Source organism: Thamnophis sirtalis, unplaced genomic scaffold, assembly GCF_051295495.1.
Source record: "Thamnophis sirtalis isolate CommonGarterSnake01/CBP01778 unplaced genomic scaffold, rThaSir2_p1.2 scaffold_3, whole genome shotgun sequence".
Lineage (NCBI taxonomy): Eukaryota > Metazoa > Chordata > Lepidosauria > Squamata > Natricidae > Thamnophis > Thamnophis sirtalis.
Genome location: NW_028261383.1, coordinates 20092031 through 20114003, shown reverse-complemented (window position 1 = coordinate 20114003; position 21973 = coordinate 20092031). Strand labels below are relative to the sequence as shown.

General features: G+C 46.1%; 1 protein-coding gene across 1 annotated transcript; it reads right to left on the bottom strand.

The window, feature by feature from the left end:
* Nucleotides 1-913: 913 nt before the first annotated feature.
* LOC148047429 (uncharacterized) lies at nucleotides 914-14133 on the bottom strand. Its single transcript, XM_087711370.1, is given in 8 exon segments — nucleotides 914-1373; nucleotides 1376-2385; nucleotides 9596-10783; nucleotides 11532-11658; nucleotides 11889-11971; nucleotides 12083-12197; nucleotides 12465-13042; nucleotides 14011-14133. Coding segments are annotated over 7 exon segments (3144 nt in total). The 5' UTR covers nucleotides 12975-13042; nucleotides 14011-14133; the 3' UTR covers nucleotides 914-1262.
* Nucleotides 14134-21973: the final 7840 nt, after the last annotated feature.

The following is a 21973-nucleotide window of genomic DNA, read 5'->3' as shown; positions in this document are numbered from 1 at the left end:
CAAAACAACCAAGCTCAGAAAGCACCAGGGACCCCTCATCTCAATCCTCATCTACAAATATTCTCCCATATGTATTCTGTATTTCATGCAGCCCTATGAAATCTGTTTATGACTCATGTAGGTTCTTCTTTTGAATGCTTGGCTAAATAGTCATTTTTCTCTAAAAGAACCTTCCTTAGTAGTTACTGGCTTTGGACAAAGAGAATAGATTTAAAGGTATACCTATTTCCGCAGTACTAGGAGCTCGTATAGGTTTGTGGGAATCAGCTTGAGACACAGGGAAAATAGATACTACTCAGGGAAATATCAAATAAAAGGTGGAGAGGTACACAGCTGCATAACTGGCAAGGAAGGAATCTTAACAACAACATACTGATGTATCCGACAGTTATTTATTATTTATTTATTTATTTATTCAATGCATATGCCCTCTATCTCAGAAGTAGCTTTAAGGAACGGCAGATTTCTACTTTCAGGCTTTTATTATAAAATATTTATTATATGCACAAATTTATCCATGCAGCCTTACAACAGAGTATGAATAATAGTGATACAATAGCCTCACAAAAGAGTTAGCCTATCTGGCCATGATTCCTGTCTGGCTAACTCAGAGATCTGAAATCATATTGCTAAGCCCTCTTTTCAGTAAATGATTTCAAGCTGGAGTGAGATTCCCAAACAAGATCCCCAAAACCATAGTAGTAGTAATCCCTTAGTGAATTTGAAGCACATCCCAATGTAGCAGATCTCTACCGCCAATTCTTGCAATGATTGTCCTAACTTTACTTCATGCTCTGCAGTTTGCAAAAGTCCCTTTCCTCAGTTGATGCTCAACAGTTTCTGATGCCAGAATACTTTCAACTTCCCTTTTCCCTTGGGCTATATTGACAACCTGTTAAATAATCAAACCAACTGTACTTTTTTAATTTAATCAAAGGCTACAAGTACATCTACCAACAAAAAAAAATCAATTTTAGCTTTTGTCTGAAACCTTGTCATGCCACAGGAAAACAGAATTTGGCACCTTCCCAGGAAAAAAAACTTTTGCGTGTATATTTATAGGACTTCCCACAGTTGTGATTCCTTTTCAGGGATCTTCATCTGAACGTTCTTCCATAGAATATGTATGTTTCTATATGGGGAGGTTTATGGGGAGAAACCAATGATACGAATGTTATTTTAGACTGAAAAATACTTCCTTAGTCCCATTGTTTATCTCTAGTCACCGTCTCACACAGTATACCTGAATTCAGTTATTTACATCAGATGTATTGATATGGCTTCTCCAATTTGTGGATCTTTCTATGGCAAGTAAGGGTGTACCTCCTTGGAAAGCTTTTTCCACACTCTGTGCATTCATATGTTTTTTTCCTCTTGCATGGATCATTTGATGGGACGTAAGATGACATTTCTTCCTAAAGCCCTTTCCACACTCCATACATTGATATGGCTTCTCTCCTGTGTGGATCATTTGATGGTACGTAAGACTACATTTCTTCCTAAAGCTCTTTCCACACTCCATACATTGATAGGGCTTCTCTCCTGTGTGGATCATCTTGTGGAAATTAAGACTGCTGTTACAAGTAAAAGTCTTTCCACACCCCAAGCATTCATATGGTTTATCCCCTGTGTGGCTCATTATATGGTAAGACAGATGATCACTCCTCCTAAAGCTTTTTCCACATACCATACATTTATATGGCTTCTCTCCTGTGTGGATCATCTTGTGGTTTTTAAGACTACTGTTCAAAGTAAAAGTCTCTCCACACTCCAAGCATCCATACGGTTTATCCCCTGTATGGCTCTTTTTATGACAAGACAGATGACCATTATTCCTAAAGCTTTTCCCACATACCATACATTTATATGGCTTCTCTCCTGTGTGGATCCTTTTATGGGAGGTGACAGCACAATTCCACCTAAAACTCGTTCCACATTCTAGACATTGATATGGTTTCTCTCCTGTGTGGATCCTCTTATGGTAATTAAGATGATTGCTACGAGTAAAAGTCCTTCTACACTCCATACATTGATATGGCTTCTCTCCTGTATGGATCCTTTTATGGGTGGTAAGAGAATAATTCCGCCTAAAACTCTTTCCACATTCAAGACATTGATATGGTTTCTCTCCTGTGTGGATCCTCTTGTGGGAATTAAGATGACTTCTACAATTAAAGGCCTTTCCACAATCCATGCATTTATAAGGTCGTTCTCCTGTGTGATTCCTTTGATGGGTTTTAAGAGAGTCATAACAAAAGGTCTTTCTGCATTCCACGCAAGTATGTTGTTTGTCTTCTGAACGTGTTTTTTTATGGGAAATGAGATCTTTTGATTTTTTAAAGCTCTTTTCACAATCCATACATTTATGTGGTATTTCTCCCGTATTGATGATTGTATGGCTAAGGAGACGATTTGTCAAAGAAATACTTTTTTTAACTTCACTTTGTGATCGGTTTGTTTCATCAATCTTTGTTTGCATCTGATTTGGAAAATTTCTGTTTTTCTCTGTTAGTTGAACCGGTTGACATTGTTCCTTACGATTCTTATTCACTTGCTCATTATAGCCTTGAAAGGGAAAAATGTAAGATGTAGCAAACTAGGAGAATGATCAAATCTGAAATTTAGTAAAAGAATCATCAATATAATTTGGCTAGAAACTGGGAGACTGTGGGTACAGGTAGTCTTAAATTTATAGCAGTTCAATTGGTGACCATACAAAGTTACAATGGGACTGAAAAAAGCGACGTAAGACCATTTTCCACACTTATGACCATTGAAGCATCCCCCATGGAGATGTGGTTTACATTCAGATGCTTGACAACTGGTTCATATTTGTGACAGTTGCAGTATCCCAGGGTTGTGTGATCCCCTTTGACAAGGAAAGTCAATGGAGAAGCCAGATCCACTTAACAACCATGTTAGTAACTTAAACTGCAGTGATTCACTTAAAAACCATGGAAAGGTCGTAAAAAGGGGCAAAACTCGCTTAACAATTTCTCACTTAGCAACATTAATTTTGGGCTCAATTGTCATCATAACTTGGGGACTGCCTGCATTAGTTCTGCCTTAATCATGAATGCTGGCTGGGTGACTTTGGACCAGTCTCTCAACCCATATAAGAGTGTTGTTGTTTTGGGGGGACAATAGGAAGAGGAAGGAGTACTGGATGTGTCCACTGCCTTAACTTACTTGCAATAAAGGCAGGATATAATTAAAAAGTGATCTTTTTATCAGAAATTTCTAAGCCCTCCACCCACCCATCCCTTCTCTACGTTACTGAGGACAGATGGGATCTTACCCAGGTAAGCCAGATTCCTTGAATTCTCCAGCATGACTTCCCCATGGAGAGCTTTTTGGGCAGGATCCAACTGAGACCACTCTTCCTCGGAGAAATACACGGCCACATCCTCAAAAGAAACAAAATCCTGAAACAGGAAAAAAGTTTCCCTATTAACAGATAATCCCAAGCATAATTTGACAGTTTTCTTCCACCAATTCAAGGAGAGATTCAGAGAACAAAATGGGTTTTGTTTGAATAGAATGGACAGGTAGGTTAAGCCAGGTGTGAATTTTCAACAATCTGTCTAAAATTTGTCTTGCTCTCAAAACAGCAATATTATAAATGGAATATTATACAGAATAAAATGAATCTTACCTGAGGCAGAAGTTCAGCCACTCGTTCAGCTCCATCACAAGGAGAAGGCGGTTCTAAAAATAACATGGACAGCTTTCTATTACCTGTGATAGAAGCAGACTGTTGAAAGAGAGAGAGATTCTACTCAAGGTGAACAAAACAATCGGATGGATGGATGTCCACACTTCATATCCCATGGACAGATCTTCTGTTACCTGGAGAGGTGTCCTGATTTTGACCTTCTTGGAAGCTCTCCCTAAATAGCAGCTTCTGACAGGATTGCGATGAATCTTTGCACCTCTGGGGATACTCGGTGATAGCTTGCAAGGACTTGCGGACCAGATGTGGCATGAGAAAGAAAGGAAGAGTAGAGAGATAGAAATGAGTTATCAATATTGAACACTCAGCCTAGCAGACACCAAAGTCTATTGGTTAAACTGGAAAAGCCAGAATAGAAAAATTGATCCAAATTCATCATCCAGAAGAAAAATAGAATAAGAGATTTTAGCAGCTCATAATCCCAAAAAAAATTGCCAGAGAAACATTGACAAATTCAGAAAGATTCTCTTTAGAACTGCCAAGACTTCATTCTCATACCTCCAACTCTTCTTGCATCCCCTCAGACTTCTGGGCCAGGAGGAAGCCTTCGGCCAGGGCCACCGCCTGGGAACTGGTTTCCGCTCCACACTCCCGCACCCATTGCTCCATCTCTGGGGGAAGGACAGCCAGGAACTGATCCAGGAGCACCAGGTCCAGCATCTGAGCCTTGGTGTGTCTTTCTGGCTGCAGCTACTGAAGGCAAAGGCGGTGAAGCTGACTGCAAACATCTCGGGGACTCTTCCCCTCCTGGAAATGCACTTCATTGAAGTCACAGAATTGGACCTCTGAACTGCTGGCTTCCTCCTCTTGGCTCTTCTGCCCAGGACTTCCCCCATTCTTCCTACAGCTCCATGGCTGAGCAGCTGGACGTCCTTCTCCAACTCCTCCATCTGTTGGGCTTTGTCCCTTCATCTTCTCTCTGCTCTCTAATCCAGCACCAAAATGGACCCATGCATCTCCCCAGGTCTTCCTAATCACGAGAGGTCTGGCCAAAGCTCCCAACGCCATTCAGCCCAATTCCTTCACAAGATACTTTGGTCTCCAGAGGAAACAGGAAAGATCTCCTGCCTACAGAACTGAAATGGAAAACACAAGGATGTTCAACAGGGAGGCAAATCTGAATACTGAGCATCCTCCTCCACAAATAAATAAATAAATCAACAAACAAAACAAAACAAAAGAAATTCTTATGAACCCACCAAGTTCTGGAATGGGATTTTTTTTAAGGGGGGGGGGGGCTTAATTGATATACTTGTTTATCTTTGGGGAAAGTCTGCCAACAGTCTTCTGCCTCAACTTCTATCAAGGAACCCAAAATTTGGATAAATACATTTAAAATATGTTTTGCTTTTCTATTTCCTAATAATTTATATCAAATCATTTCTGTTGTTGTCTACAACCCTTTGCACAATCCAAATTATGACTCCAGTGACACACAAAAAAAAATCATGCCAGAAGCCAGAACTAAGAAGCCACCATCCAATGCATGGCCCTTCTTGTAACAGATTCTTTGTTTGCCTGCCGGCAGAGACATCAATAAAAGGTGGGGAAAGGCAGGAAAAGGAGGAAACCGAGTTCCAGTCCTTACACGCCTTGCACTCAACTCTTTACACACGGAACTGCAGCCTTGCATACAAAGGCAACCGGAGGGACTTTCGCAGGTAGCTTCTCTGAGCCCAGGAAAGGGGAGGCGAGGGAAAAACCTTATTGAAAAGGGACGAGAAACGCGCAGGAAATTCTCCAGGAATCCAGACATTCTGCGCCTTTTGGGAAGGCAACCTCTCCCTCTCCCCGCATGCAGAGGGTTGCCGGAGGAAACGGAGGGTCGATGTGTCCCCTCTTTCTGGCGACCGTGATTTTCTTCCTGGAGAAAACCCGGCAGGTGAGGAGCTGCCCTGCGTGTCCCTTTCTTCCACGGGGTGGCAGGGGAACATGGGACCTCGAACTCTCCCCCCCCCCCTTTCCGCCACGTGGAACTTGATGAAGCTTTGCATGCTCCAGGCTCCCCTCCAGCGCCAGAGGAAAGAGCCCCACTCACTCCGAGTCACGCCTGGATCTCCACCCGTGAGAGAATTCCTTCCAGCCTCCGGACTCAGCCAAAGGTTCACAGCGGAGGGAAGAAGAACCGGACTCCGCAGGAAAAGCAGACACGATCCCAGCCTTTCCCGGGAAGTTTTGAGTTCGCTAAAACTGAGCGCATGCTCAGTTCCCTCTGGAAGGAGGCTGCCCATCCCTCCCAAGCGCTGACGAGGGAGACCCCTGGTGGACGCTGTGCGCTACGTCAGGGGATCCTGCAATGGAGCAGAAGACAAGAGCAGGTTCCACGGGGGCCAAGGATGATGGGCTTGGGAGTGGAAGGAAAGCGTTTCTCCACAAGTCGTGCCTTTCCAAATAGGTGGCCGATTCTATACAGTTTTACAACTTCTTTTTAATGTCTGGGAACTATGCGTGATTTGTGGACATTGAGGAAATCTTTTTGAAGCTCATTTTCTTGAAGGTCAGTCTGAGAAATTGGCAAAATCCTTAGTTGATGCACCTCAGGGGATTCCCCTCCTCCCACCTCCTCTTCCTGTGCTGAAGGTGATTCAGGCAGGCTATGCGTGGGAAACCCTCCCTCTTCCCCCATGCTCACAATTCTGGGAGTTGAAACTCAGAATACGTCTAGGGTCCAACAAGGTCAGCAGTCATCGGAAAGGGTTGCCTGACAAAGCAAATATCAAGCCAGCCATGCACAGATAGACCTCGATTGGCAATAATTCAGTGACCATTCAAAATCACAATGAAAAAAAAGGATTTATGACCATTTTTCACACTTATGAACATTGCACCATCTCCATGGTCCTGTGATCAAAATTCAGACGCTTGGCAACTCAGTCATGTTTATGACAGTTACAGTGTCCCAGGGTCGTGTCATAACCTTTTGCGATCTTCTAATAAATAGAATCAATGGAGAAGCCAGATTCTCTGAAAAACCATCTTACTAATTTAACAACTATAGTGATTCACTTAACAACTGGGCCAATAAAAATCGTGAAATGGGGGGAAATTCACTTACAAACTTTCTTGTCTAGAAATCGAAATTTTGTGCTCAATTCTGGTCGTAAGTAGAGGACTGCGTCTATTCTTTTCCTTTTCTCTGGAACCTGCAAAAGAAGGGAATGGCCACAGAAGACGGGCAGAAAGTGGCCCCTGCTGGGGAGGTCGCTGACATAGGAAAAGGGAGATAAAAAGTTGTTCTGGCTGAATCAAAGTGTCTCATGGTTAAGTCATGTGGGGTTTTTGGGAATCATCCTTTTAAGTATTCATGGCATCTACTGGAACCAATTAAGGTAACATTGCTGTCTTTTGTGCTTTCTGAGATGCCTCCAAAAAACAAGAAACATCTACCACAGGGGTGTCAAACTCAACACCCACAGGCCACATCCAGCCACCAGGGTGCTTGAATCCAGACTTGTGTGCCGACCTGGAAATATGAAAGGACTGGCCCACGGTGCCTCTGGCGGCTAAAACAGGCTGCGTCCACCACCCACACCTCATTTTCAGCTTCCATGGCCTCCTGCAGCACTCTACTGGCCAAAAACAGCCCAAAAATGAGCCCAAAATGCACCAAAACAGAAAAAATGGGCTGTTTTGATCCCAAAACCGGCCAAAAATGCTCTGAAAAATCAGCCAAAAAATGGGCCCAAAACATGCTGAAATACAGGTCGAAAACTGGTCCAAAAACAGGCCAAGATGGCTAAAGAATGGGTCAAAATGGCCAAAAGCGAGTCTAAAACTGGTCAAAAAGGGCCCGAAAAATGGCCCAAACCTGTCAAAAAACAGGCCCAAAACAGGATGAAAAAGGCCCCAAACAAGCTTCAAAAAAGCTGAAAAATGGGCCCAAAATGGCGGAAAAAGAGGCCAACAAACGGGCCAAAAATTGGGCCAATAACGTCTGAAAAACGGCGAAACCACCAAGCTCAGAGTCCACAAAGGGCCCTTCATCTCAATCCTGAGCTACAAATATTCTCCCATATGTATTCTGTATGTCATGTAGTCCATGTAGCTCAGTGGTAGTCAACCTGGTCCCTACTGCCCACTAGAGGGCGTTCCAGCTTCCATGGTGGGCGGCAGGGGTTTGCTATAACTCTGCTTTATAAATTGTATAAACTAAAGTTACTTCCCTACTTTATAAATCACCATTACTGTGGAACCGGTGGGCGGTTAGAAAATTTTACTATTAACAGAGATACAAAAGTGGGAGGTAGGTATAAAAAGGTTCACTACCCCTGATCTAGGTTCTTCTTCAATGCTTGGCCAGTCAGTCATCTTCCTCTAAAGGAACCTTCCTTGATAGCTATTCCCTTTGGACAAAGCTAGTAGATTGAAAGGGATGGATACAATAGCAGAGTTGGAAGGGACCTTGGAGGTCTTCTAGTCCAACCCCCTGCCTAGGCAGGAAACCCTATACCGTTTCAGACAAATGGCTATCCAACATACTCTTAAAGACTTCCAGTGTTGGGGCATTCACAACTTCTGCAGGCAAGCTATTCCACTGAACAATTGTTCTAACTGTCAGAAATTTCTCCTCAGTTCTAAGTTGCTTCTCCCCTTGATTAGTTTCCACCCATTGCTTCTTGTTCTACCCTCAGGTGCCTTGGAGAATAGTTTGACTCCCTCTTCTTTGTGGCAACCCCTGAGGTATTGGAACACTGCTATCATGTCTCCCCTAGTCCTTTTTTTCCACAGCACCAGGCGTTTGTAAAGGTTTGTGGGAATCAGCTTGAGAGACAAGGAAAATAGATGCTACTCGGGGAAATATCAAATAAAAGATGGAGAAGTATGCAGCTGCATAACTAGCAAGGAAGGAATCTTAACAACAATGTGCATTGAGGTATCAGACAGTTTATTGATTTAGTCAATGCATACGCCCTCCATCTCAGTTAGAAGTAACTTTAAGGAACGGCAGATTTCTAATTTCAGACCTTCATTATAAAATATTTATTATATGCACAAATTTATTAATTCAGCCTTACAAAAGAGTATGAATAGGAGTACTACAATAGCCTTTCAAAAGAGTTAGCCTATCTGGCCATGATTCCTGTCTGGCCACCTCTGAGATCTGAAATCATATTGCTAATCCCTCTTTTCAGTAAATGATTTCAAGCTTGAGTGAGATTCCCAGACAAGATCCCCAAACCCAAATTAGTAGTAATCCCTTAGTGAATTTGAAGCACATCCCAATGTAGCAGATCTCTACCACCAATTCTCGCAATGATTGTCCTAACTTTACTTCATGCTCTGCAGTTTGCAAAAGTCCCTTTCCTCAGTTGATGCTCGGCAGTGATACCAGAATATTTTCAACTTCCCTTTTCCCTTGGGATATATTAACAACCTGTTAAATAATCAAACCAACTGTACTTCTTTCATTTAATCAAAGGCTACAAGTACATCTACCAACAAAAAAATCAATTTTAGCTTTTGTCTGAAAAAATGTCATTCCACAGGAAAACAGAATTTGGCACCTTCCCAGGAGGAAAAACTTTTGCGTGGATATTTATAGGACTTCCCACAGTTGTAATTCCTTTTCAGGGATCTTCATCTGAACGTTCTTCCATAGAATATGTATATGTTACTATACGGGGAGGTTTATGGGGAGGAACTAGTATCACAAATGTTATTTTAGGCTGAAAAATACTTCCTTAGTCCCTTTGGTTATCTCTAGTCACCGTCTCACACAGTGTACCTGAATTCAGGTATTTACATCAGATGTATTGATATGGCTCCTCCAATTTGTGGATCTTTCTATGGCAAGTAAGGGTGTACCTCCTTGGAAAGCTTTTTCCACACTCTATGGATTCATATGTTTTTTTCCTCTTGCATGGATCATTTGATGGGACATAAGACGATATTTCTTCCTAAAGCCCTTTCCACACTCCATACATTGAAATGGCTTCTCTCCTGTGTGGATCATTTGATGGTACGTAAGACTACTTTTCTTCCTAAAGCTCTTTCCACACTCCATACATTGATAGGGCTTCTCTCCTGTGTGGATCATCTTGTGGAAATTAAGACTGCTGTTACAAGTAAAAGTCTTTCCACACCCCAAGCATTCATATGGTTTATCCCCTGTGTGGCTCCTTATATGGTAAGACAGATGATCATTCCTCCTAAAGCTTTTTCCACATACCATACATTTATATGGCTTCTCTCCTGTGTGGATCATCTTGTGGTTTTTAAGACTACTGTTCAAAGTAAAAGTCTCTCCACACTCCAAGCATCCATATGGTTTATCCCCTGTATGGCTCTTTTTATGACAAGACAGATGACCATTATTCCTAAAGCTTTTCCCACATACCATACATTTATATGGCTTCTCTCCTGTGTGGATCCTTTTATGGGAGGTGAGAGCACAATTCCACCTAAAACTCGTTCCACATTCTAGACATTGATATGGTTTCTCTCCTGTGTGGATCCTCTTATGGTAATTAAGATGATTGCTACGAGTAAAAGTCCTTCTACACTCCATACATTGATATGGCTTCTCTCCTGTATGGATCCTTTTATGGGTGGTGAGAGAATAATTCCGCCTAAAACTCTTTCCACATTCAAGACATTGATATGGTTTCTCTCCTGTGTGGATCCTCTTGTGGGAATTAAGATGACTTCTACAATTAAAGGCCTTTCCACAATCCATGCATTTATAAGGTCGTTCTCCTGTGTGATTCCTTTGATGGGTTTTAAGAGAGTCATAACAACAAAAGGTCTTTCTGCATTCCACGCAAGTATGTTGTTTGTCTTCTGAACGTGCTTTTTTATGGGAAATGAGATCCTCTGATTTTTTAAAGCTCTTTTCACAATCCATACATTTATGTGGTATTTCTCCCGTATTGATGATTGTATGGCTAAGGAGACGATTTGTCAAAGAAATACTTTTTTTAACTTCACTTTGTGATCGGTTTGTTTCATCAATCTTTGTTTGCATCTGATTTGGAAAATTTCTGTTTTTCTCTGTCAGTTGAACCGGTTGACATTGTTCCTTACGATTCTTATTCACTTGCTCATTATAGCCTTGAAAGGGAAAAATGTAAGATGTAGCAAACTAGGAGAGTGAACAAATCTGAAATTTAGTAAAAGAATCATCAATATAATTTGGCTAGAAACTGGGAGACTGTGGGTACAGGTAGTCTTAAATTTATAGCAGTTCTATTGGTGACCATACAAAGTTACAATGGGACTGAAAAAAGCGACGTAAGACCATTTTCCACACTTATGACCATTGAAGCATCCCCCATGGACATGTGGTTTACATTCAGATACTTGACAACTGGTTCATATTTGTGACAGTTGCAGTATCCCAGGGTTGTGTGATCCCCTTTGACAAGGAAAGTCAATGGAGAAGCCAGATTCACTTAACAACCATGTTAGTAACTTAAACTGCAGTGATTCCCTTAAAAACCGTGGAAAGAAAGGTCGTAAAAAAGGTCGTAAAAAGGGGCAAAACTCGCTTAACAATTTCTCACTTAGCAACATTAATTTTGGGCTCAATTGTCATCATAACTTGAGGACTGCCTGCATTAGTTCTGCCTTAATCATAAATGCTGGCTGGGTGACTTTGGACCAGTCTCTCAACCCATATCAGAGCATTGTTGCTGGGGGGGGGGGGAATAGGAAGAGGAAGGAGTACTGGATGTGTCCACTGCCTTAACTTACTTGTAATAAAGGCAGGATATAATTTAAAAAGTCATCTTTTTATCAGAAATTTCTAAGACCTCCACCCATCCCTTCTCTACGTTACTGAGGACAGATGGGATCTTACCCAGGTAAGCCAGATTCCTTGAATTCTCCAGCATGACTTCCCCATGGAGAGCTTTTTGGGCAGGATCCAGCTGAGACCACTCCTCCTTGGAGAAATACACGGCCACATCCTCAAAAGAAACAAAATCCTGAAATAGGAAAGAAGTTTCCCTATTAACAGATAATCCCAAGCATAATTTGCCAGTTTTCTTCCACCAATTCAAGGAGAGATTCAGAGAACAAAATGGGTTTTGTTTGAATAGAATGGACAGGTAGGTTAAGCCAGGTGTGACTTTTCAACAATCTGTCTAAAATTTGTCTTGCTCTCAAAACAGCAATATTATAAATGGAATATTATACAGAATAAAATGAATCTTACCTGAGGCAGAAGTTCAGCCACTCTTTCAGCTCCATCACAAGGAGAAGGCGGTTCTAAAAATAACATGGACAGCTTTCTATTACCTGTGATAGAAGCAGACTGTTGAAAGAGAGAGAGATTCTACTCAAGGTGAACAAAACAATCGGATGGATGGATGTCCACACTTCATATCCCATGGACAGACCTTCTGTTACCTGGAGAGGTGTCCTGATTTTGACCTTCCTGGAAGCTCTCCCTAAATAGCAGCTTCTGACAGGATTGCGATGAATCTTTGCACCCCTGGGGAAACTCGGTGATAGCTTGCAAGGACTTGTGGAGAAGATGTGGCATGAGAAAGAAAGGAAGAGTAGAGAGATAGAAATGAGTTATCAATATTGAACACTCAGCCTAGCAGACACCAAAGTCTATTGGTTAAACTGGAAAAGCCAGAATAGAAAAATTGATCCAAATTCATCATCCAGAAGAAAAATAGAACAAGAGATTTTAGCAGCTCATAATCCCAAAATTTTTTGCCAGAGAAACATTGACAAATTCAGAAAGATTCTCTTTAGAACTGCCAAGATTTCATTCTCATACCTCCAACTCTTCTTGCATCCCCTCAGACGTCTGGGCCAGGAGGAAGCCTTCGGCCAGGGCCACCGCCTGGGAACTGGTTTCCGCTCCACACTCCCGCACCCATTGCTCCATCTCTGGGGGAAGGACAGCCAGGAACTGATCCAGGAGCACCAGGTCCAGCATCTGAGCCTTGGTGTGTCTTTCTGGCTGCAGCCACTGAAGGCAAAGGCGGTGAAGCTGACTGCAAACATCTCGGGGACTCTTCCCCTCCTGGAACTGCACTTCATTGAAGTCACAGAATTGGACCTCTGAACTGCTGGCTTCCTCCTCTTGGCTCTTCTGCCCAGGACTTCCCCCATTCTTCCTACAGCTCCAAGGCTGAGCAGCTGGACGTCCTTCTCCAACTCCTTCATCTGTTGGGCTTTGTCCCTCCATCTTCTCTCTGCTCTCTAATCCAGCACCAAAATGGACCCATGCATCTCCCCAGGTCTTCCTCATCACGAGAGGTCTGGCCAAAGCTCCCAACGCCATTCAGCCCAATTCCTTCACAAGATACTTTGGTCTCCAGAGGAATCAGGAAAGATCTCCTGCCTACAGGACTCAAATGGAAAACACAAGGATGTTCAACAGGGAGGCAAATCTGAATACTGAGCATCCTCCTCCACAAATAAATAAATAAATCAACAAACAAACAAACAAAACAAAACAAATTCTTATGAACCCACCAAGTTCTGGAATGGGATTTGGGGGGGGGGGGGGTGTCTAAATTGATATACTTGTTTATCTTTGGGGAAAGTCTGCCAACAGTCTTCTGCTTCAACTTCTATCAAGGAACCCAAAATATTGGATAAACGCATTTAAAATATGTTTTGCTTTTCTATTTCCTAATAATTTATATCAAATCATTTGTGTTGCTGCCTACAACCCTTTGCACAATCCAAATTATGACTCCAGTGACACACACACACAAAAAATCATGCCAGAAGCCAGAACTTAGAAGCCACCATCCAATGCATGGCCCTTCTTGTAACAGGTTCTTTGTTTGCCTGCCGACAGACACATTAAAAAAAAGGTGGGGAAAGGCAGGAAAAGGAGGAAACCGAGTTCCAGTCCTTACACGCCTTACACTCAACTCTTCACACACGGAACTGCAGCCTTGCATAGAAAGGCAACCGGAGGGACTTTCGCGGGTAACTTCTCTGAGCCCAGGAAAGGGGAGGCGAGGGAAAAACCCTTCTGGAAAAGGGCCGAGAAATCTGCAGGAAATTCTCCAGGAATCAAGACATTCTGCGCCGTTTGGGAAGGCAACCTCTCCCTCTCCCCGCATGCAGAGGGTTGCAGGAGGAAACGGAGGCTCGTTGGTTCCCCTCTTTATGGCGACCCTGATTTTCTTCCTGGAGAAAACCCGGCAGCTGAGGAGCTGCCCTGCGTGTCCCTTTCTTCCACGAGGTGGCAGGGGAACATGGGACCTCGAACTCTCCCCCCCCCCTTTCCGCCACTTGGAACTTGACGAAGCTTTGCATGCTCCAGGCTCCCCTCCAGAGTCAGAGGAAAGAGCCCCACTCACTCCGAGTCACGCCTGGATCTCCACCCGTGAGAGAATTCCTTCCAGCCTCTCGGCCTCCGGGCTCAGCCGAAAGTTCAAAGCGGAGGGAAGAAGAACCGGACTCCGCAGGAAAAACAGACACGATCCCAGCCTTTCCCGGGAAGTTTTGAGTTCGCTAAAACAGAGCGCATGCTCAGTTCCCTCTGGAAGGAGACTGCCCATCCCTCCCAAGCGCTGACGAGGGAGACCCCTGGTGGACGCTGTGCGCTACGTCAGGGGATCCTGCAATGGAGCAGAAGACAAGAGCAGGTTCCACGGGGGCCAAGGATGATGGGCCTGGGAGTGGAAGGAAAGCGTTTCTGCACAAGTCTTGCCTTTCCAAATAGGTGGCCGATTCTATACAGTTTTACAACTTCTTTTTAATGTCTGGGAACTATGTGTGATTTGTGGACATTGAGGAAATCTTTTTGAAGCTCATTTTCTCGAAGTTCAGTCTGAGAAATTGGCAAAATCCTTAGTTGATGCACCTCAGGAGATCCCCTCCTCCCACCTCCTCCTCCTGTGCTGAAGGTGATTCAGGGAGGCTATGCGTGGGAAACCCTCCCTCTTCCCTCAGGCTCACAATTCTGGGAGTTGAAACTCAGAATACTCCTAAGGTCCAACAAGGTCAAAAGTCATCGGAAAGGGTTGCCTGACAAAGCAAATATCAAGCCAGCCATGCAGAGATAGTCCTTGGAATTGGAATTGGAATTGGAATTGATTTTATTTGTAGGCCGCCCTTTTCCCTGAGGGGACTCAGGGCGGCTCACAGAAACCAGGGAGAGGGGAATACAATACAATACAGTACTAAGACGACAACACATAATAAAATAATACGCAACATGCATACAACATTCGGGCGGGGTAATGGTCCTTATCCCCAGGCCTGACGGGCGAGCCAGTTCTTCAAGGCTGTGCGGAAGGCCTGGACGGTGGTGAGGGTACGGATCTCTACGGGGAGTTCGTTCCAAAGGGTCGGGGCCGCTACTGAGAAGGCCCTCCTCCTTGTGGTTGCCAGCCGACATTGGCTGGCCGATGGGATGCGGAGGAGGCCCAACCTATGAGATCTTATAGGCCGTAGGGAGGTAATTGGCAGAAGGCGGTCTCTCAAGTATCCAGATCCACTGCCATGTAGGGCTTTATGGGTGGTCAATAGCACCTTGAAGCGCATCCGGAGATCGACAGGTAGCCAGCGCAGCTCGCGGAGGATAGGTGTAATGCGGGTGAATCGGGGTGCACCCGCGATCACTCGCGCGGCTGCGTTCTGTACTAGCTGAAGTCGCCGGATGTTCCTCAAGGGCAGCCCCATGTAGAGCACATTGCAGTATTCCAGCCTAGAGATCACGAGGGCCCGAGTGACTGTTGTGAGAGCCTCCCGGTTCAGGTAGGGTCGCAACTGGCGCACCAGGCGTACCTGGGCGAATGCCCCCCTGGTCACAGCTGCTATATGATGGTCGAATGACAGCTGTGGATCCAGGAGGACTCCCAAGTTGCGAACCCTCTCTGAGGGGTGTAGAATTTGACCCCCCAGCCTGAGTGTTGGATTAATGGCCGAATTTTTGGGAGGAAAACACAACAGCCACTCGGTCTTTTCTGGGTTGAGCACAAGCTTGTTAATCCTCATCCAGTCCATGACGGCTTCGAGTCCCCGGTCCATTACGTCAACCGCTTCATTGATTTGGCACGGGGCGGACAGATACAATTGAGTATCGTCCGCATATTGATGGTATCTAATCCCGTGCCTACGGATGATCTCTCCCAGCGGTTTCATGTAAATGTTAAATAGTAGGGGGGATAAGACCGAACCCTGCGGCACCCCATATTTTAGGGGCCTTGGGGACGATCTCTGCCCTCCTACTAACACCGACTGCGACCTGTCCGAGAGGTAGGAGGAGAACCACCGTAACACGGTGCCTCCCACTCCCACCTCCCGCAGTCTTCGCAGAAGGATACCATGGTCGATGGTATCGAAAGCCGCTGAGAGGTCAAGGAGGACCAGGATGGAGGGATGTCCTTCATCTCTGGCTCTCCAGAGATCATCCATCAATGCGACCAAGGCGGTTTCAGTGCTGTAACCGGGTCTGAAGCCGGTCCTTGACTGGCAATAATTCAGTGACCATTCAAAATCACAATGAAAAAAAAAGGATTTATGACCATTTTTCACACTTATGAACATTGCACCATCTCCATGGTCCTGTGATCAAAATTCAGACACTTGGCAACTCAGTCATGTTTATGACAGTTACAGTGTCCCAGGGTCGTGTCATAACCTTTTGCGATCTTCTAATAAATAAAATCAATGGAGAAGCCAGATTCTCTGAAAAACCATCTTACTAATTTAACAACTATAGTGATTCACTTAACAACTGGGCCAATAAAAATCGTGAAATGGGGGGAAATTCACTTACAAACTTTCTCGTCTAGAAATAGAAATTTTGTGCTCAGTTCTGGTCGTAAGTAGAGGATTGCGTCTATCCTTTTCCTTTTCTCTGGAGCCTGCAAAAGAAGGGAATGGCCACAGAAGACGGACAGAAAGTGGGCCCTGCTGGGAAGGTCACTGACAGGAAAAGGGAGATAAAAAGTTGTTCTGGCTGAATCAAAGGGTCTCATGGTTAAGTCAGGTGGGGTTTTTTGGGAATCATCCTTTTAAGTATTCATGGGATCTACTGGAACCAATTAAGGTAACATTGCTGTCTTTTGTGCTTTCTGAGATGCCACCCAAAAACAAGAAACATCTACCACAGGGGTGTCAAACTCAGCACCCACAGGCCACATCCAGCCACCAGGGTGCTTGAATCCAACCTTGTGTGCCGACCTGGAAATATGAAAGGACTGGCCCACGGTGGCTCTGGCGGCTAAAACAGGCTGCATCCACCACCCACATCTCATTTTCACTTTCCATGGCCTTCTGCAGCACTCCACTGGCCAAAAACAGCCCAAAAATGAGCCCAAAATGGGCCAAAACATAGAAAATGAGCTGTTTTGATCCCAAAACAGGGCAAAAGTGCTCTGAAAAATCGGCCAAAAATGGGTTCAAAACATGCTGTAATACAGGTCGAAAACTGGTCCAACAACAGGCCAAGATGGCTAAAGAATGGGTCAACAAATGGGCCAAAAATTGGGCCAATAACGGCTGAAAAACTGGGAAACCACCTCAGAGTCCACAAAAGGCCCGTCATCTCAACCCTGAGCTACAAATATTCTCCCATGTATATTCTGTATGTCATGTAGTCCATGTAGCTCAGTGGTACTCAACCTGGTCCCTACCGCCCACTAGAGGGCGTTCCAGCTTCCATGGTGGGCGCCAGGGGTTTGCTGTAACTCTGCTTTATAAATTTTATAAACTAAAGTTACTTCCCTACTTTATAAATCACCATTACTGTGGAACCGGTGGGCGGTTAGAAAATTTTACTACTAACAGAGATACAAAAGTGGGAGGTAGGTATAAAAAGGTTCACTACCCTGATCTAGGTTCTTCTTGAATGCTTGGCCAGTCAGTCATCTTCCTCTAAAGGAACCTTCCTTGATATCTACTGCCTTTGGACAAAGCTAGTAGATTGAAAGGGATGGATACAGTAGCAGAGTTGGAAGGGACCTTGGAGGTGAGATTTTTTTTTTTTTTTTTAGAGATTTTATTAATATTTGTAGGCCGCCCTTTTCCCTGAGGGGACTCAGGGCGGCTCACATAAAATCAGGGAGGGGGAATACAGACATTGACATAGAGACATATAATAAAATAGTAAGCAACATACATTCATCATTCGGGAGGGGCGGCTATCCTTATCCCCAGGCCTGACGGGCTAGCCAGTTCTTAAGGGCTGTGTGGAAGGCCTGGACGGTGGAGAGGGTACGAATCTCCACGGGGAGCTCGTTCCAAAGGGTCGGGGCTACTACTGAGAAGGCCCTCCTCCTTGTAGTTGCCAGCCGGCATTGGCTGGCCGATGGAATACGGAGGAGGCCTAATCTATGTGATCTTATTGGTCGCAGGGAGGTAATTGGCAGAAGGCGGTCTCTCAAGTATCCAGATCCACTACCATGTAGGGCTTTATGGGTGACTAGTAACACCTTGAAACGCATCCGGAGATCGACAGGTAGCCAGCGCAGCTCGCGGAGGATAGGTGTTATGTGGGTGAACCGAGGTGCACCCACAATCACTCGCGCGGCCGCGTTCTGTACTAGCTGAAGTCGCCGGATGCTCTTCAAGGGCAGCCCCATGTAGAGCACATTGCAGTATTCCAGCCTAGAGGTCACAAGGGCCCGAGTGACTGTTGTGAGAGCCTCCCGATTCAGGTAGGGTCGCAACTGGCACACCAGGCAAACCTGGGCGAATGCCCCCCTGGTCACAGCCGTCAAGTGGTGGTCAAACGATAGCTGTGGATCCAGGAGGACTCCCAAGTTGCGAACCCTCTCTGAGGGGTATAGAATTTGACCCCCCAGCCTGAGAGATGGAATATTGGTGGAATCTTTGGGAGGGAAACACAACAGCCACTCGGTCTTTTCTGGGTTGAGCACAAGCTTGTTAACCCTCATCCAGTCCATAACGGCTTCAAGGCCTCGGTTCATCACGTCTGCCGCTTCATTGAGTTGGCACGGGGCGGACAGATACAGTTGAGTATCGTCCGCATATTGATGGTATCTGATCCCGTGCCTGCGGATGATCTCTCCCAGCGGTTTCATGTAGATGTTGAATAGTAGGGGGGATAAGACCGAGCCCTGAGGCACCCCATAAGTTAGGGGCCTAGGGGACGATCTCTGCCCCCCCACTAACACCGACTGCGACCTGTCCGAGAGGTAGGAGGAGAACCACCGCAACACGGTGCCTCCCACTCCCACCTCCCGCAGTCGTCGCAGAAGGATACCATGGTCGATGGTATCGAAAGCCGCTGAGAGGTCAAGGAGGACCAGGATGGAGGAATGTCCTCCATCTCTGGCCCTCCAGAGATCATCGGTCAATGCGACCAAAGCGGTTTCTGTGCTGTAACCGGGTCTGAAGCCTGACTGGAAGGGGTCGAGATAGTTTGCTTCCTCCAAGGACCGTTGGAGCTGGAAGGCCACCACCTTCTCAACAACCTTCCCAAGGAAGGGAAGGTTGGAGACTGGGCGATAGTTATTAAGAACAGCTGGATCCAGAGATGGCTTCTTTAGGAGGGGTCTCACCACCGCCGCTTTCAGTGCGGCGGGGAAGTTCCCCTCCCGAAGAGAGGCGGTCACAACCGCCTGGATCCAGCCTCGTGTCACCTCACTGCTGTTAGTAACCAGCCATGAGGGACACGGGTCCAGTACACAGGTGGAGGCACTTACAGCCCTCATGGCCTTGTCCACATCCCCGGGGGTAACATCCTGAAACTCAACCCAGAGATGTTCTACTTGATCCTCTTGTGCCTTGGCTGGAACTGCGGGGATGGAGTCGAAGTCCGACCGAAACCGAGCAATTTTGTCCGCTAAGAATTGGGCATAATCCTCAGCTCTGCCCTGCAAGGGTTCCCCCGCTTCCCTTTTATTTAATAGGGAGCGGGTTATCCTAAACAGGGCGGCTGGGCGGGACTCAGCGGACGCAACCAAGGTGGCTATGTGAGATCTTTTCGCTGCCCTAAGTGCCCTGGTGTATTCCTTGGTGCAGGTGGTTACCATTGCTCGGTTCGATTCGGACTTATCGGACCTCCATCGGTGCTCTAGGCATCTCCTCCGGCGCTTCATCTCCCGGAGTTCCTCGGTGAACCAAGGAGGTCTCCGGGATCCGCCGCCTCGGAGGGGCCGTAGTGGCGCAATCCGGTCGAGGGCCTCCGATGCTGCCGAGTGCCAAGCAGCAACCAGAGTCTCTACCGGACTGTGGGCGAAAGTATCAGGAATAACCCCAAGCTCCGTCTGGAACCTTAACGGTTCCATAAGTCGCCTGGGGCGGAACCACCTGGTCGGTTCCTCCTCCCTACACAGTGGGGGTTTGGTCTCCGGAAGTCGAGCCTCAGTAGGCAGTGGTCTGACCACGACAGGGGTATGATGTCGTTACCCCTCAGACCAAGATCACAAATCCACTGCTCCGAGAGGAATACGAGGTCGAGCATGTGACCCGCCGAATGGGTTGGGCCCCGAATTACTTGGGTCAAGCCCATGGCTGTCATGGAAGCCATGAACTCCTGCGCCCCATCAGAGTTTTCACCGAGCGACGGCAAATTAAAGTCCCCCAGGACCATCAACCTAGGGAACTCAATTGCCAGCTCGGCTACCGACTCGAGGAGCGAGGGGAGGGCTGCTGCAACGCTGTTGGGAGGCAGGTACGTTAACAGCAAACCCACTTGACCCTTGAGGTCCAACTTTATCAGCAGAGACTCACACCCGACAAGCTCCGGAGCAGGGACCCTACGAGGAACTAACGACTCCCGGATAACGACGGCCACACCCCCACCCCTTCCCTGGGCTCTCGGCTGGTGCAGCACCTGAAATCCTTCTGGGCACAGTTCTACCAGGGGGACTCCTCCCTCTGGGCCCAGCCAGGTTTCAGTAATACATGCCAGGTCTTCCCTCTCGTCTAAAATTAAGTCCCGGACGAGAGGAGCTTTATGTACCACAGACCTGGCATTTAGCGACAACAGCCTGAGCCCAGGGTCCTGATCACTTGCGCCATCTGGTCTCGGAGTGGGACTCATAGGGCCGGAAGGAGGGATCTCTGTAATGTAGCGAACCCTCCTTCCCCGGTAATGGCCTGCCCTAAAGTCCCCGCCGTATCTGCCCCTCCCTGTTACGACCGTAATACCCCGACCCTCTCCCGTGTCTCTGGTCCCCTCAACCACCCCCATGGCCCCCGCATCTCCCGGCAGGTCCTCCGAATCATACATACCCATGCACTCCCCCAGACAGTCCCCACGTAAGAGTTAAAAACACAAAAATTTACAACAATATAATAATAAAAAGTGGGACATTCATTCATCTCATACGTATCTCATACATATCCCATACAAAGAGAGAAGAGAAAGATGAAAGAAAAGAAAGAAACTAAAATAGTTGCGCAGTTGATTAAAAATTTAAAGTGCGAGTTCAGATTGTTGCCATCGGCTGTCCACCCTCAGCCCAGTCCAAAGTTTCCTTCTGGGGGTAAAACCAGTATAATAATGATGGTAACAGTCAGGGCTAAGACAAACAGGATCACAGGCCCTAAATATATGGGTGAGGGAAATCAGACAGTCAAAGTCCAGAGTGGCAGGAAACCAATGTTGGTGAAAAAGGCAGCGTTGGTAGAAAAGGCAGCGTTGAAGAATAAGGCAGCGTTGGTAAAGGAAACAATGCTGGAGCAGGGGGCTATGTTGCTGAAAAGAGCAGTAATAATACCAGTAACAGCGTTGGTAAAGGGGACAGCATTGGTGAGAGGAGCAGCGCTGTTGAAGGCAGTAGCGTCGCTGTAAAAGCTGAGCTAAATATGGAGGGGGGGGAGGCATCCGGAAAAGGCTCCAGCCACGGCACACACAGTCAGCCGCCCGCTTCACCTAGTCTTCTAGTCCAACCCCCTGCCTAGGCAGGAAACCCTATACCGTTTCAGACAAATGGCTATCCAACAAACTCTTAAAGACTTCCAGTGTTGGGGCATTCACAACTTCTGCAGGCAAGCTATTCCACTGATCAATCATTCTAACTGTCAGGAAATTTCTCCTCAGTTCTAAGTTGCTTCTCTCCTTGATTAGTTTCCACCCATTGCTTCTTGTTCTACCCTCAGGTGCCTTGGAGAATAGTTTGACTCCCTCTTCTTAGAATAATCTGATAGACCATCGTTGGGTTGAGTTTCAGAATGTTGCCCCGGGCGATGTGGACAAGGCCATGAGAGCTGTGAGTGCCTCCACTTGCGTACTGGACCCGTGTCCCTCCTGGCTGGTTGCTAACAGCAGTGAGGTGACACGGGACTGGATCCAGGCAGTTGTTACCGCCTCCCTTCGGGAGGGGGTCTTTCCCTCCGCAC